Here is a 14,568-nt window from a genome sequence, read left to right as displayed (position 1 = left end):
GTGAAATAGATGAATATATCTTAATCACTCAAGGTTAGCAAAATCAAAACTTGAAATGATATTAAAGATAAAAATTACGTTTTTGTCTTACATCGTCGAAAACCGCCAACACCGGGATACACGATGACATGTTATTTGTGGCGGCATATACAACATGATATGTTGCCCGTGATCCATTATATAACATGACAGATGAGATGTGATGCAATATACAATACGATATGTTGTATGTGACGCAATATACAGCATGATATCATATGTGGTGATATAAAGAAGACGATATGTCGTATATGATGTTGTATACAACATGACATATCGGATGTTAATGCTATATACTTTGTGATATATCGGATATGACGCTATATATCGCATGATATTCCCGATGTTGTGATATACAACATATGTCGGATGTAACCCATTTACAATATCTCTGATATCTCTGACATGGTGCTATATACAACATCGTATGCTGGGTGTTGTGCTATATACAGCATGCTATACAATATGATTTGTGGGATGCGATGCAAGATACAACAGGAAAGATCAGATGTGGCCCTTTATAAATATGATATGTCGGATATGATGCTATATACAACATAACAGGTCGGATGATATGCTATATGCAATACGGTATGTCAGATATGATACAATATACAACCTATTTCGGATGTGACCCCCATATCCGATATGCTATATACATCATGGTATGTTGGATATCTGATCATGTTCATGTATTTGTATATATCATTACGTAATGATCGTTGTTTTGGAAGACTTGGTTCCATATCGGGTACAAGCATTGTGGCTATTTCATTTTGCAAAATAAACGCAACTTGTCAAATTTTAAGTTTTGAATAGAGGACACAAACATAAACGCTTACTTTTAAGAGATTTCATTTTTACGAATTTTGCGTTGCGTTTTGAAGTCCATCACCAAGTCTGCTCAGAGTCCGTCATATGTGGGGAAGCTTTCCGAGAGCGTCTTGTGGACATGCAATGTGTGGAACGGAATAGCTATCCAACCGACTCCTTCGCCCCAGTGAAGTCGGCTTGTCTTAACTGTGAAACAGAGGGCTTCCTTCTTGTTGCTCAGGTCCAGTCACTTCCCACTCGCAATCGCCTTTGATTCTTAAAGAAATTATTAAAATGTAATGTCATTGAATTTTCTGTCCCTTTAGATTCACGAAAAGCATGCTGCACATGCGGACCTCGCTTTTGAAATGTCCTGCTTGCTTCCCAACTACATTATCGTCAGAGTACCTATCGTTTACGGTGCCCTCGGTTTGGTACCTCTTGATCGCTTGGCGCAGATCACAAGAGTGTCCGGGTTGCCCATTGGGAGGAAGTCATTTCTGTCACTGTGAGTGATAATGCAGAAGGCTACAGTATTTGAGATCCTTCATATTCTCCGGAAAGCTTTTGGTAGGTACGATTAGGCAGCTGTCTGGACTGCGTGTTGCGTTCATGGGTCCTGAGCTCTGACTGTGCCAGGATCACCCGAATCCCGAACAGTTTAATTCATTGCGTTCAGATAGCCCCTCTCTGTGACATCCCATCCGGTGACCGCTACGCTGACTCGAAAATTGAAGTTAGATTTTGCGATCTTAAGTTTCGTTTTTCTTTCGTCATATTCAACTGAAAATGATAAAGAAAAACAACCGTAGAATGAGAAGTTAATCAGCTTTCGGAAGAATTTAGACATAAAAGAGGTGAAATCTTTGTTTGTACTTACGTAGCTATATTTTTTCAGGAGGCAGGACGAAGTGCTTGTTTCTCTTGCGTTTCTTGTTTTACGTGTATCTGAATGTAACACCGGTTTTATATGGGTTAGTGTAGAAAATAACTGTCTTGGAATGAAAGATCTGATGACATCGAAAATACGATTTGTTTACGAAGCATGATTTTCAGATTTTTTTATTTTTCAATTTCTCAATAGAAAATAAAGAAAGAACTTATATACATCGAAAATGCTATTTGTTTGCGAAGAACGTTTTCCAATATGTTTTGTAGAATTTTTTGGTATTCACTCTTTCAATAGAAAATAAAGAAAGAGTTTATACACATCGAAAATACGATGTGTTTACTTTTTTTCTCAATAGAACATGCAGAAAAAGTTTATATACAATATTCAGTGATATTGACAACACCAAACAACTGGCCTCGTCAAGCGCGTCTCGATAATTACCTACTCCCAGTAGCGTAGGTTCAGCCATATTGATTATAGATTCAGCGTGAAGCTATCCGCTTATTGATGAGTCAGTAGGGATCTATACAGGTCTAGTGTAGAGGGTTTCACAGTCTTCACACACATCACATCCGGATACACCACACCTCATAAAACCCAGATATATTGTGTCACCACAGATGTCACCCATTTTTTAGAAGGAAGCACTGCATGCGTGGAGGCCACTATGGTTATCATGGCAACACAGCTTGTAATCTTACGTCTTGCCACTATGACTGTCACAGGTAAGTCGCGTGTTTTCAAGTTTGTTGAAATCCAAGATCTGAACGATTCAATTCCAGTTGAAAGAGTTCGTGTTCAGCAAATTATTATGTGAACGTTTTCGAGTTACAGTAGGTACCAATCAATCTATGCTTGTCTTACCAAGTGTCAGATTCACGAATCGTTCGTAGCATTGCGTCAGTTGTAACATTTTAATAAACTATATGATTGTGCATAACGTTAGGCTGGAATGGCCGAATCCGATTTCTACTCTCTTTCTAGAGCTGACGTTAATAGGTTCCATTTAACCTATTGAATTAAGATTCAGTTACTAAGGATTGATTGTTATAATAATATAGGTTACAGTAACAGACGTCATCAACATGAGTGGTGGAATAATCAACGACATATTGCTGAAATATATATATATATATATATATATATATATATATATATATATATATATATATATATATATATATATATTGAATTAAGAAAAACTCTTTGAGAGAGGGTTCAGAAAGCAAAGAGATTACACATAAGTATAATGTACATAGACTCGGAGACAACGTTACCAACATCATAGGGAATTCTGGAAGAGTATTGAAAACGTTGGAGTTGGTAACGAGAGACGGAAGAACATTCCATCGGAGACAGTGACTGAAAGCGGAAAAATAGAGAGATAAGTTCGATTATCACACTTTCTTGACCGGGGATTGTAACAGCAGTGGTTCTGATATGGCGTACATGGATCAGGAGAATGACAGTGTCTCTACACTTTCTGATGATAAGTGAGTAAGTAAATCTAAGAAACGCAAGGCACCTGGAGAGAGAGAGAGTACGTGGATTCATTGCAGCTAGATCATGTACATGATATACTACACAGACTTTTTAATGTGTGTTTACCAATACCAAAGTCTACTTCTACAGACCCATGAGTCATATTGAGCTACAGGAGACTGACGCTAGTTCCACCAACCTACAAACTTTATTGCAATATCTTCAATGAAAGACTTACACCTGAGTCAAGAGAAGTAACATATCTGTGACGAGCAGAATGGTTTTCGTCGTGGTCGATCCACAATAGATCATATCAGCTCCCTGACAGGTAACACTTAAACGAGGAAACGTATGAAAAAGTTTACATATACAGCCTTCACAGACCTTAAAAAAAAGCTTAAGACTGTAGTAACAGGGAAAAACTATGGGAACGACAGCCTGATTCCTGTATTGTTGGAAGGATGTTTTGCATCAGAGTGTTCAGTGTTCAGATTGTGGCAATCAACAATATAGTGTTAATAGAGCCTGAAACATTACGCCTCATTTCTGTTTAACCTTTATATCTACCAGCTGGTGAAGAAATGAACGCAGCCTGGTTAAGAGGTCAATGTGGTGATTTCAACATTAGTGTTTTGGCATACACAGATGACAACGGTCTTATAGCTGAAAACGATCTTAACCAACGTTTAACTGTACTTGACGAGTGGTGTGCATCTTATGATATGTGTGTAAACCAGGATAAATAAAAATCTCCCACTTTAGAGATTGGTCTGTTCTCAGAACATCTGCACCATTTCAACGCGGACACAGTGTGTCATGTGTGGTGGACAATTATCAGTATTTAGGAGTTCTTTTAACCGATCACTATAGCTAGAACGACATGGCAAAAGTGCAATCTGAGAGCAGAGCGCTTGACCTGCTTATTGGTTGATCCCCCCTTTAATGTACTCACAAAACTTTATGAATCCATGGTCTGGGCCGTGGAGGAATATGGATCGCCAGTATGAGGAATAAGTCCATGTTCATGTATCAGCGATGTTCACCACCGGGCTCTAAGCGTTTACCTTGGATTCGGAAAGTATACTCCAAACTTGGCTGTTACCCCTCAAATGTCTACCTTGTTTAACAGCCTATTATTAACACCATGGGCCTCAAAGATGCCTGTCGTGACATGTTCCACCGAGTTTGTCTTTGAAGAGAATCCAGTAAGGGATGAACCCAGGATGCCGATACTGTGGACATGTACAGTTGGTTATGAATGATGTTTCATATCTCAAGTCGGTCTAATGCACACCTGGGGATAGTGATGTGTAGAAGCAAATAGCGCAAGGCTGGACATAGTGAAGTAGATGGTTCTTGGTTCATTAACTAGGCAAGTATCACTGATTTTACTGTCGAAATTTCATCCTGATTGCTCAGAAACTTCTTGATTGAAACTTGCGCGCGTGTGTGTATGCACTGCGGTAGTGGTGTGTCTGGATGGACACCCCATGTAGTCAGACAATGTCAAGTGTTGCAAGACTGTTGGCAAGATTTAAAATTTGAGACGTTAAGTGGTAAACTTTTTGACTGGGCCGATACGTCATGAGGGAATAACTGGAACAGCAGAATGCTACAACATGTGCAGAAAATTGGTTGGTTGGTTGGTTGGTTGGTTGGTTGGTTGGTTGGTAGGTTGGTAGGACTACCTTACGAACGTTTTGTAAATCGGGACCCTAGCCACTAATCGGTTTGTCGGTTACCCCGACACTTCAGATGGATTTTCATTGTATCGATCACTTGCCACAAAAGCAAATATGCTTGTCGCAAGAGGCAACTAACGGGATCGGGTGGTCAGGCTCGCCTACTTGGTTGACACAGATCGCTGCTCATGCGTTTGATCACATATCCAGACTCGATATTATTTACAGACCACCACCATATACCTGGAATATTGCTGAGTGTGGCGCAAAACTAAACTCACTGGCTGTATGGATCACTACTTTGTCGGGTCCACAAATTATCATTTGTATGTATGCTGTGACGTCTTCATTCCCAGTGTGAATCTATACAATCCATTAAAAGGTGCGACTCATTAGTGCAAATGTAACCACTTACATAAGCCAGATGTCCCAAACTTGATTTTGCAAAACTGTCCATACTGTTCAGGGGTACTGTTTACATATGAACTGATGTATTGTAGAACAAATATGTAACGTTGAGAAGATTGTTGTCATGAGTTCCAAACATAACAAAACTTTACTCCCAATCACAACTGTTCAGACGAAGCATATTTACTCATGGCTTTACTGCAATTTTATGTATGATCCTCGTGCAATTCATCTGCATAAGGTTTGCAGTTGGTTTCCCCAAGTTGATGGAGAAATTCTCTTTCGATGAAACCATGTATGTCTACATAATAACCTCTAAATAACCAAAAGATATTGTTGAAATAGGTAACTGTAGTTTGGAGTTTAGAGTAAAAGCATTAATTATATCTATATGAGAAGAAAATCACGGTTTTATAGAAACAGGATGTGTAAAACGTTTATTGTCCTGAGAGGTTTTATCGGTTACGAAAAAATAGTAAAAGGTCATTAATACCAAAGTTAATGTACCAGTAAAGATCCGGGCTAGAAATCTCCAGCAACCCATGCTTGTTTTTTCAGGGCTCTCCCTTTCAACGTTTAACGCAGCCCCCTTTAAGCCAGCCAGTCAGAGTTCGGTCTACAAGGAGTATAGCGGAGATTATACAGCGGAGAAGGCGGTAGATGGCAACTATGACCCCGTATTCACCAACAAGTCCTGCGCCTGTACGGCAGCCAATGATCTGGCGCCATGGTGGAGGGTGGATCTTGGCCAGGAGTATCACGTGACCTCTGTTAGAATTACAAATCGACTAAACGTTGGTGATTTGACTTTTCATTAGCCTTTCGACAACATTATTCCTTTGCTTGACATGCTGTTTTGGAGTTTATTTATTGAATAAATATATCTCATTCAAACATTGCATCATTCCAAGTTACAGTAATAGCATCGCGTTACAAATTTATAAAACGAGAAAGTGTTTGGTAAATCCACAGAGGCCAAATAAAACCACTTGGTCAGAGGAAAATATCAGTATGTGGTGTGACCACCATACCTATACCATACCTGGGCAGAAAACGCCAATTGCTGTCTTGCGGAATATTTTGAAACGCTGTGTGCAGTTCTTGTAGTGTCTTAAGATAGAACGTTGACGTTGAATGAACGGAATGACGTGACGTTGCATAATCTTATGTCAAGTGTCATTGTTTTAAAGAGCATATATAACAACACGTGATATAAAAAACCTTGAATGAAAGCGAATGTTTCTAACACAAATTGTCACCCCGTGTCACGACTGTTTTCACGATGGACCATGGGTCTTGATATTGTTTACCGTCTATTGAGGATAGACCCCTTTCACATCATAAGAACTTTCTGCTAAAAGTAGAGTTTTTTGTGACTATATCATGCGTATATATTTGATTCAGCAGTTTCACGGTTGACATATATTTTGTGCACAGAACACCTGAAATCATTCATTAGTTTAGTGGGCGGGTATTCACACTGGGAAGGGTTGTTCTAGGTATATTCGAATGTGCATTGTTCGATCACGTTACTACCTACAAGCATTCGAAGCTATCTATATTTCTTTTTTTCGAAACTACTAAACTATGTATTGATGTGTATTTCTTTTATGTCTTCTTCTCGTCGCATATAAGTAGTTGTATTCTTCTCCTTTTATATATCATAACTGTGTTACAGGTTATCGTCTACATGACGTCAATATTACAGTGATGAAGGAGACAGATGCCACACCCACTTTGTGCGGACATTACCCGGGTGCAGTTGCCAATGGTGCCAATATCACCGTGACTTGCAGTAATCTCACGCTGGGACGTTACGTCAAAATCAGCAAGCCGGCGACGGGCGGTCATGACCATCTCACTATTTGTGAAGTGGAAGTCTTGGTAGTCGAAAGATCACGTAAGTTATCGTCTTCAGGATAGGATGGTATTGCTTATGACTGTAGACATTTTGCATAATTTTCTTACATGAAACTAATCTTTTTCTAACGTAATTTCCGACAAATGTGTTCTTTTCTGCCATAGTGGGTATTAAAATCCTAGAGTAGATAAAGACATCAAGTATACTTTAATTTGTTTCCATTACTGCGTCATGACGCCTTCTTTGAGTGGCATTTAGAAGTTGGTATGATGAACAAGGAGAGTTCTATGGATATACAAGCGGAAGTTATTTAATATAATACAAGCGACGATTCGATGAGCTTCCAACACAGATATCAAGCAACGCAAGTGATATACAATACTGAAGGCTAGGTTGTATATACGCATGGTAAGGTTTGAACAGTAAGTAAGTAAGTGACTATGTCTTCACAGTTCATTAGGTTGGTGTACAAGGTTGTTAGAGGATTTTTACACACAAAGGTAATTGCCACACACGCAGAGAAATCTACGGGAGGGAGAGGATGGGAGGTGGGGGATCATAAGGTGGAAGTCACTGATATGACATGAGAATAATGCCGAACTTCAACATCTGCGCACCTACAACACCTACAACTACCCCGCCAGCCTTGTAGACAGCACCACCAACGCCACCCCCGATCCGAAAGACACACCGCGTCGTTTATCATTAGCCTGCCCTGTATAGGTCCAGTCAGCTACCAGATCAACGGGCCTTGAAACACCAAACCAACATTTATGTTGTGTTCGAGAAAGGCAAAACCATATATATTAAAAACAAATGGCAGAAATGTATAAATATCCTCAAACAGCCTTGTACATCAACTTCAATAATTGTGCAAATATCAATGACCTGCTGTTCAAACCTTACGACACAACCTAGTTTTCAGGATTGTATATCACTTGACTGATGAGGTGCAAGTACGCTACACCGAAACGTCGTTCAGATTATATTAACGAAGTTGTATATCCAGGTCACGTTTTTGTGTGTGTTGTGAAGTAAATAGTCAATGCATTCATGATTATCATTGATGTTCATCTGTCAGTAGGCTTATACTTTACTTTTGATAGCAAATGTTTGAACGTTCGTGGCGCCACTCAGATCAAGCATGTCATCTGAATTACAGGGCTGACCCTCCAACGCCTGGTAGGAAAGAAGAGCAGCCATGGTCCAAATGGCATTGTTTCAATGGAAACCACACTGCCTGACTGTGCGCATGCCTGTTTGCACTCGAATTCGTGTGTGGGTGTGAACTACAGTAGTGCCTCATCCCGATGTCAGCTACTCACAACAACCGCTGACAGTGACGCGATCAGCGACGAGGAATGGAGCGTGTATGTCCTTTTACCCTGATCTGTAACTGTAGAATCTCACTGTTGCCCCCAGCAACAACAGATGTAAGATATGTGTCGTTTTACCCTGATCTGTAACTGTATAATCTCACTGTGCCCCACGCAACCACAGACGTGAGATATATGTCGTTTTACCCTGATCTGTAACTGTTGCCCCTAACAACCAAAGATGTAAGATGCTTAGTAGGCCCATCTTGTATTGATCAACACATGATATCAGCATAAAGGTATAAAGGTATATGTGAGCCACCCATATATGAGTTATGAGAGACTAATATTACAATGAGATAAACTTCCTTATATACATTAATTAGTGAGTGAGTGAGTTTGGTTTTACGCCGCTTTTAGCAATATTCCAGCAATATCACGGCGGGGGACACCAGAAAATGGGCCTCACACATTGTACCCATGTGGGGAATCGAACCCGGGTCTTCGGCGTGACGAGCGAACGCTTTATCCACTAGGCTACCCCACCGCCCCATATACATTAATTAATATCAATAAATCATCCCATAAGTATTGTTAAACGTGGACATCATTTGTTAGACAGTGAAAAAAGTCCTCTGTAAAATACTTTTGCACGTTTTTTTCAGTTATGAATACAATATCTGGACTTGACATAATATTAACAAATTCTACACATCCGTACAAGTACTAATATGTTCATTGGCACTATCATGATACACCCGCCCACTAAACATCACGATAATCACAGTATACAAGGCAGTCAAGTAAAATATGTGACTCTTCCTCGACGCAGTCAAGACAGTTGAAACACTTCCTCTCTTCTACCGGCGTGTTAGAGTTAACGACCAGTCTCAATATGTAGTGGGGTGGTGCAGCGAAATCTGCCGAGTGCACTCCAGTGCCTCCTATATACAGTCTTAGTCCGATAAAATCTGAGTTTATTGTCGCCATCCCCTCGTTTGCTGTTGCCGCGATAAATCATTATTCTGGTCATTAGTGTACTTAGTCATTACTTTGGTTATAAAGGATATAAAGGATATAAAGCTGACATGAAGGGTATTCTCAATGCGGGTAAACTGAGGTTAAGAGTGTTCAAGTTCTTATGGACTCTCCTATTCCAAGTGTTCCTTCTTTTTTCCCCATTCGTGTTTGCTCACTTTGAATAGAAATCTGTCCGGGTTAGTACCGTTTATAAAACCTACCGATGATGTCCTACTGTCGTACACACTGTGGAGTCACGCCCATATCCCCGGCTACAGATTGGGGAATATTTATAAAGCCCAATAAAAAAAGAGCATTGCTCTGTTCTGGACCGGTAGTGCATAGGGTCACCAGATTGCTGCCCCATATGCAGTCATATAATTTAGAGAAAGTTTCGTAACCCATATTCCTCCGAGGATCTTGACCTTGAAATGAGTAGTCCTAGAGCCCGACTGTCTGACTTAGCAGCAGTTTTTCCAATCCTGGTGTAGTCAAGCGACTGTGTGAGTAGAAGTCCAAGATATGTGCACGAGTCTACGTTGGTGGGGTTTACCGCCATCTTATTAGCTCGTCACCAACAGTTCAGAGCCTCCAGTAAAATATTCAAATCGTCTTCTGTGTCAGCCAGAAGGACACTGTCGTCGGCACATGTGAGGATGCTTATCTTCAGATCTACTTGGACGCCAGCGTTGAGGCCATTTACTTGCTGAATCAGGTCGTTTAAGAGGAACTTGAATAGAAGGAGGGATAAAAGACATCCTTGTCTGAAACCGCAGTTCACTGAACATGTTACCAGTGATGCCAATATCTTCAAACTTGTTCCACATAATCCTTCTGAGTGAGTGAGTTAAAATTTAAAGTCACTTTGGCAATATTTCAGTCAAATCGTTACTGAAACAATATATAGATTAACAATAATGAAAGACAGATTATACAATCCTGTCAACGAAGGAAATTAGAATATCACAGAACTAGAATATCACAGATATACATGTAAAAATAGTAACTAAATCTAAAACATTTTACCTGTAGAGGGAAACACAATATAAAAATAGGCTATAGATCGCTAACAACAGAAGGTGGATCAAATACTAGGGACGATGTGGACAGTACATTTGCTTCCTATATGTACCCTATCTGGATTTACGTCATCCTTGCAGCTGTTAACAATTTACGAAATCTAGCCATATATTAAGGAGTAAAAATGTGGAACGTTTTAATTTATTGTGAATATTTGTGGACTTACGTACCCTCTCAGGCGGACAGCTTTTTTATAGTACTTTAACCCCCTTTGAGGATACAACCACTAACAAGCACAGTTACAAATTTCACTAATAAAATATTTATCTATTTACAAATCATTTAACAAGTCTAATTCTTTTCAAAATGCAATAATTAAATGAGAACTTATATTATTAAAAGATCCTCATAGTTCGAGGTTTAAAATATGTATCCCTTGCGATGGAATATTCAACACAGCCAAAAAAGACATGCTTGACCGTGATTCTTTCCTCATAAGGGATACAAACCGGAGGATCTTCACCTTAAAGCAAATATAGATGTGTATATCTAGTGTGGCCAATGCGACATCTTCGCATGATGACCTCCTCATGTGACAGTGGCACAAGCCACTGCGCCACCGTCCTTGGACCCATCTGTAAATAAGGATTTGTAATTGCTATATTTATTTTTTAATTGATGAAATTCTTGTTTCTGATGGATCGGAGTTAGTGAGTGAGTTAATATTTAACGTCACATCGGCAATATTTCAGCCATATCGTGACGAGAACATTTAACACTGAAATGGATGATATATATTTCATAAATAAACCTGTCAGCAAAGGACAGTAAAACAACTAGAATATCACAGTTACAATTTAAAACTAGTCCGGAAAGTTAAAACTAAGATCACTATTAGGACAACACAATATAAAACACGGGCTATATATCACCAACGACAGAAGGTAGATCACCATACTAGGGACCATGGGGACATACAGTACATTTGCTTCCTGAATGGACCCTAGCTGGATTTACATCATCCCTTCAGCTGTTAGCAATTCAGAAAATCTAGCCATAAATTAAAAGGACAGGTTTTCTACGATTAGAAACAGTGGAATGTTTTCATGTACTTTAAATGTTTTGGGACTTACGTACCCTCTCAGGAGGACAATAATTTTACAGTGCTTTAACCCCCCTCGAGGGTACAGCCACTAACACTCTAAGTTACTACTAATTCAAACTTCCAAGAATAAAATATTTATCTATTTACAATTCATTTAGCAACTCTAAGTCTTTCAAAAATGCAATAATTAAACATTATTAAAAAGATCTTTCAAAGTTCGTGAGTTAAAAAAATTATCCCTTGTGATGGAATATTCAATACAGTCAAGCAGGACATGCTTGACTGTGATTCTTTCATCACAAGGGATACAAAACGGAGGATCTTCACCTTTTAATAAATATTCGTGAGTATACCTCGTATGGCCAATGCGACATCGTCGCATAATGACCTCCTCAAATCCGGACTGACAACCCAAGTAACTATAACCGATATAAGGTTTTATTGCATGTAATTTATTATACCTACCTGGGTATCCCACTTCTTCTGCATCAGATCACGGTTAAAAGATCTTATTGTGGCTTTATAATCTGAGTATGGAATAAGAAGTGGTGTCACAGATTTGTTGAGTGCTGCAGCAAGATCGGCCATTGTGTTGCCTGAAATGCCTACGTGACTGGGTAACCAACAAAGGACGATGTCGCACTGGCCAGTAGCAAGATTATTATAAAATTCAATAATTTCAATTAGAAGTGGATGTTTACAAGAAATATTTTTAATAGCCTGAAGGCAAGAAAGAGAGTCGGAATAGATTATATACTGTTTATGTTTAGGGTGTCTTTCAATATATTTAAGAGCCGTGAGTATCGCGTTAGCTTCTCCTGTAAATATAGAACTATTATCTAGTAATCTAGAAGATATTGTTCTGGATCCAATGACAGTGGCACAAGCCACTGCGCCACCGTCCTTAGACCCATCTGTAAATAAGGGTTTATAATTGCTATATTTATGTTTTAATTGATTATATTCTTCTTTGTATTGTAATTCATTAGTTTCTGATTTTTTAAATGATGTTAATGTTAGGTCCACTTGGGGCCCAATTAGCTGCCAAGGAGGAGAAGACAGAAGACGGGAAGGAGCTATATATTCCAGCTCAATGCCGGCTGAAGAAAGAAATGGTTTAATTCTTAAACCAAGAGGCGGAACAAGAGAAGATTTCTTTTTGTATAAATCCTCATACAGAGAACTGAAAACACAGTTATATGCAGGGTTTGACTCACTGGAATATAATTTTGTTACATACTGTAAAGCTAGTTTTATACGTCTTTTACGTTTTTATATCTCTGCTCAAGAGATGGCTCATCAGCCTCAACGTACAGGCTGTCAACAGGTGAAGTTCGAAAAGAGCCAAGGCAAAGTCTTAGACCTTGATGGTGAAGAGTATCTAAAAGTTTTAGGCTGCTTTTACAGGCTCCACCATATACAATGGAGCCATAATCAAGTTTTGACCGGATCAGTGATCGATAAAGCTGCAGGAGGGTAGCTTGATCCCCTCCCCACTTAGAATTTGAAACGACTTTCAACAAGTTAAGTGCCTTCAGGCATTTAGTTTTGAGGGATTTGATATGTGGTAGAAACGTTAAATGTGAGTCAAAACTTATTCCCAAGAACTTGGCCTCCTTTACAACTTTGATGGGAGATCCATTTAGAAAGAGTTCAGGTTCTTTATGAGGTTTATATTTTCTACAAAAGTGTATACAATTAGTTTGGGATTTAGAAAATGTAAAGCCTTTTTCAAGACACCATTTATTTATTTTATTTAAACAGCTGCAGTTGCCGTTCAAAGGTATGCATATTTTTACCACGACAAGAAATATTAAAATCATCCACAAATAACGATCCATCAATTGAATCGTTTAAAACTTTTGACAAACTATTTATCTTGATACTAAAAAGTGTTACAGACAAAATACTGCCTTGTGGAACACCCTGATCCTGATTGTAATGATCGGACAGGGTAGAACCCACGCGGACTTGAAATTGTCTGTTATTTAAAAGGTTTGCTATGAATTGAGGCAAACGACCTCGCAAACCGAAATCATGTAAATCTCTCATAATGCTATATTTCCAGGTTGTGTCATATGCTTTTTCTAGATCAAAAAAGATAGACACAGAATGTTGCTTATTAAATTAGTGCGTTTTTCACAAATGATTCCAGTCGCACTAGGTGATCGACAGTACTTCTGTTTTTACGGAAACCACACTGTATATCTGTCATGAGGTTATTTGTTTCCAAGTACCAAACAAGTCGATTATTTATCATGCGTTCCATGGTCTTGCAAACACAGCTAGTTAATGAAATCGGACGATAATTGGACGGATCCGTATGATCACGGCCAGGTTTAGGTATTGGTACTACTATGGCGTCACGCCATGAAGGAGGAAAGTTACCCGATGTCCAAATATCATCAAAAATTGATAAGAGCGTCTCTAAACAAGATTCTGGTAAGTGCTTCAGTAGTTGATGTTGTATGTTATTGATAATGTATGCTATGTTGTCATGAGCTTGATCAAGGGCAGTATGGAGTGCATGAATAGAAAACGTTTCATTATAATCTTTCCCATTATCAGAATTGAAATTGATAGTTTTCATTTCTTGTTGTTTTTGATATTGCTGAAATTTAGGCACGATTGATGATGACCCACGCTCAGGAAGGCCTTCAACAGAAGAGGAAGAATGTTTAGCGAGAGTTTCGCCCAATTTATTCGCAATATCTGATTTATCAGTAAGTAATTGATCTCCATGTTTAAGATGATGGACTGTAGATTTAGTACCCTTAAATTTAATTTTCGGGACCATGTTCCATACCTTGGACATGGGTGTCCGAGAATTTATTTTAGATACATACTTTTGTCAAGATTGGCGTTTGTTAAGTTTAAAAGTAGGCCTTGCTTTAGCATTTAAAATTTTAAATTTATTTAAATTATGCACC

General features: G+C 38.9%; 1 protein-coding gene across 1 annotated transcript; it reads left to right on the top strand.

Moving 5' to 3' along the window:
- Positions 1-2,456: 2,456 nt before the first annotated feature.
- Positions 2,457-8,749, top strand: LOC137257536 (fucolectin-like). The gene is made up of 4 exons (XM_067794863.1): positions 2,457-2,469; positions 5,875-6,114; positions 6,995-7,216; positions 8,340-8,749. The coding sequence occupies exons 1-4, from the start codon at positions 2,457-2,459 to the stop codon at positions 8,564-8,566; spliced, it is 702 nt and encodes a 233-aa protein (XP_067650964.1). The 3' UTR covers positions 8,567-8,749.
- The last annotated feature ends 5,819 nt before the right edge of the window (positions 8,750-14,568 follow it).

The sequence above is a fragment of the Haliotis asinina genome, chromosome 12, assembly GCF_037392515.1.
Source record: "Haliotis asinina isolate JCU_RB_2024 chromosome 12, JCU_Hal_asi_v2, whole genome shotgun sequence".
Classification (NCBI taxonomy): domain Eukaryota; kingdom Metazoa; phylum Mollusca; class Gastropoda; order Lepetellida; family Haliotidae; genus Haliotis; species Haliotis asinina.
Note: the sequence above shows the minus strand (reverse complement) of the source record. Positions and strands in the feature narration are given on the sequence as shown.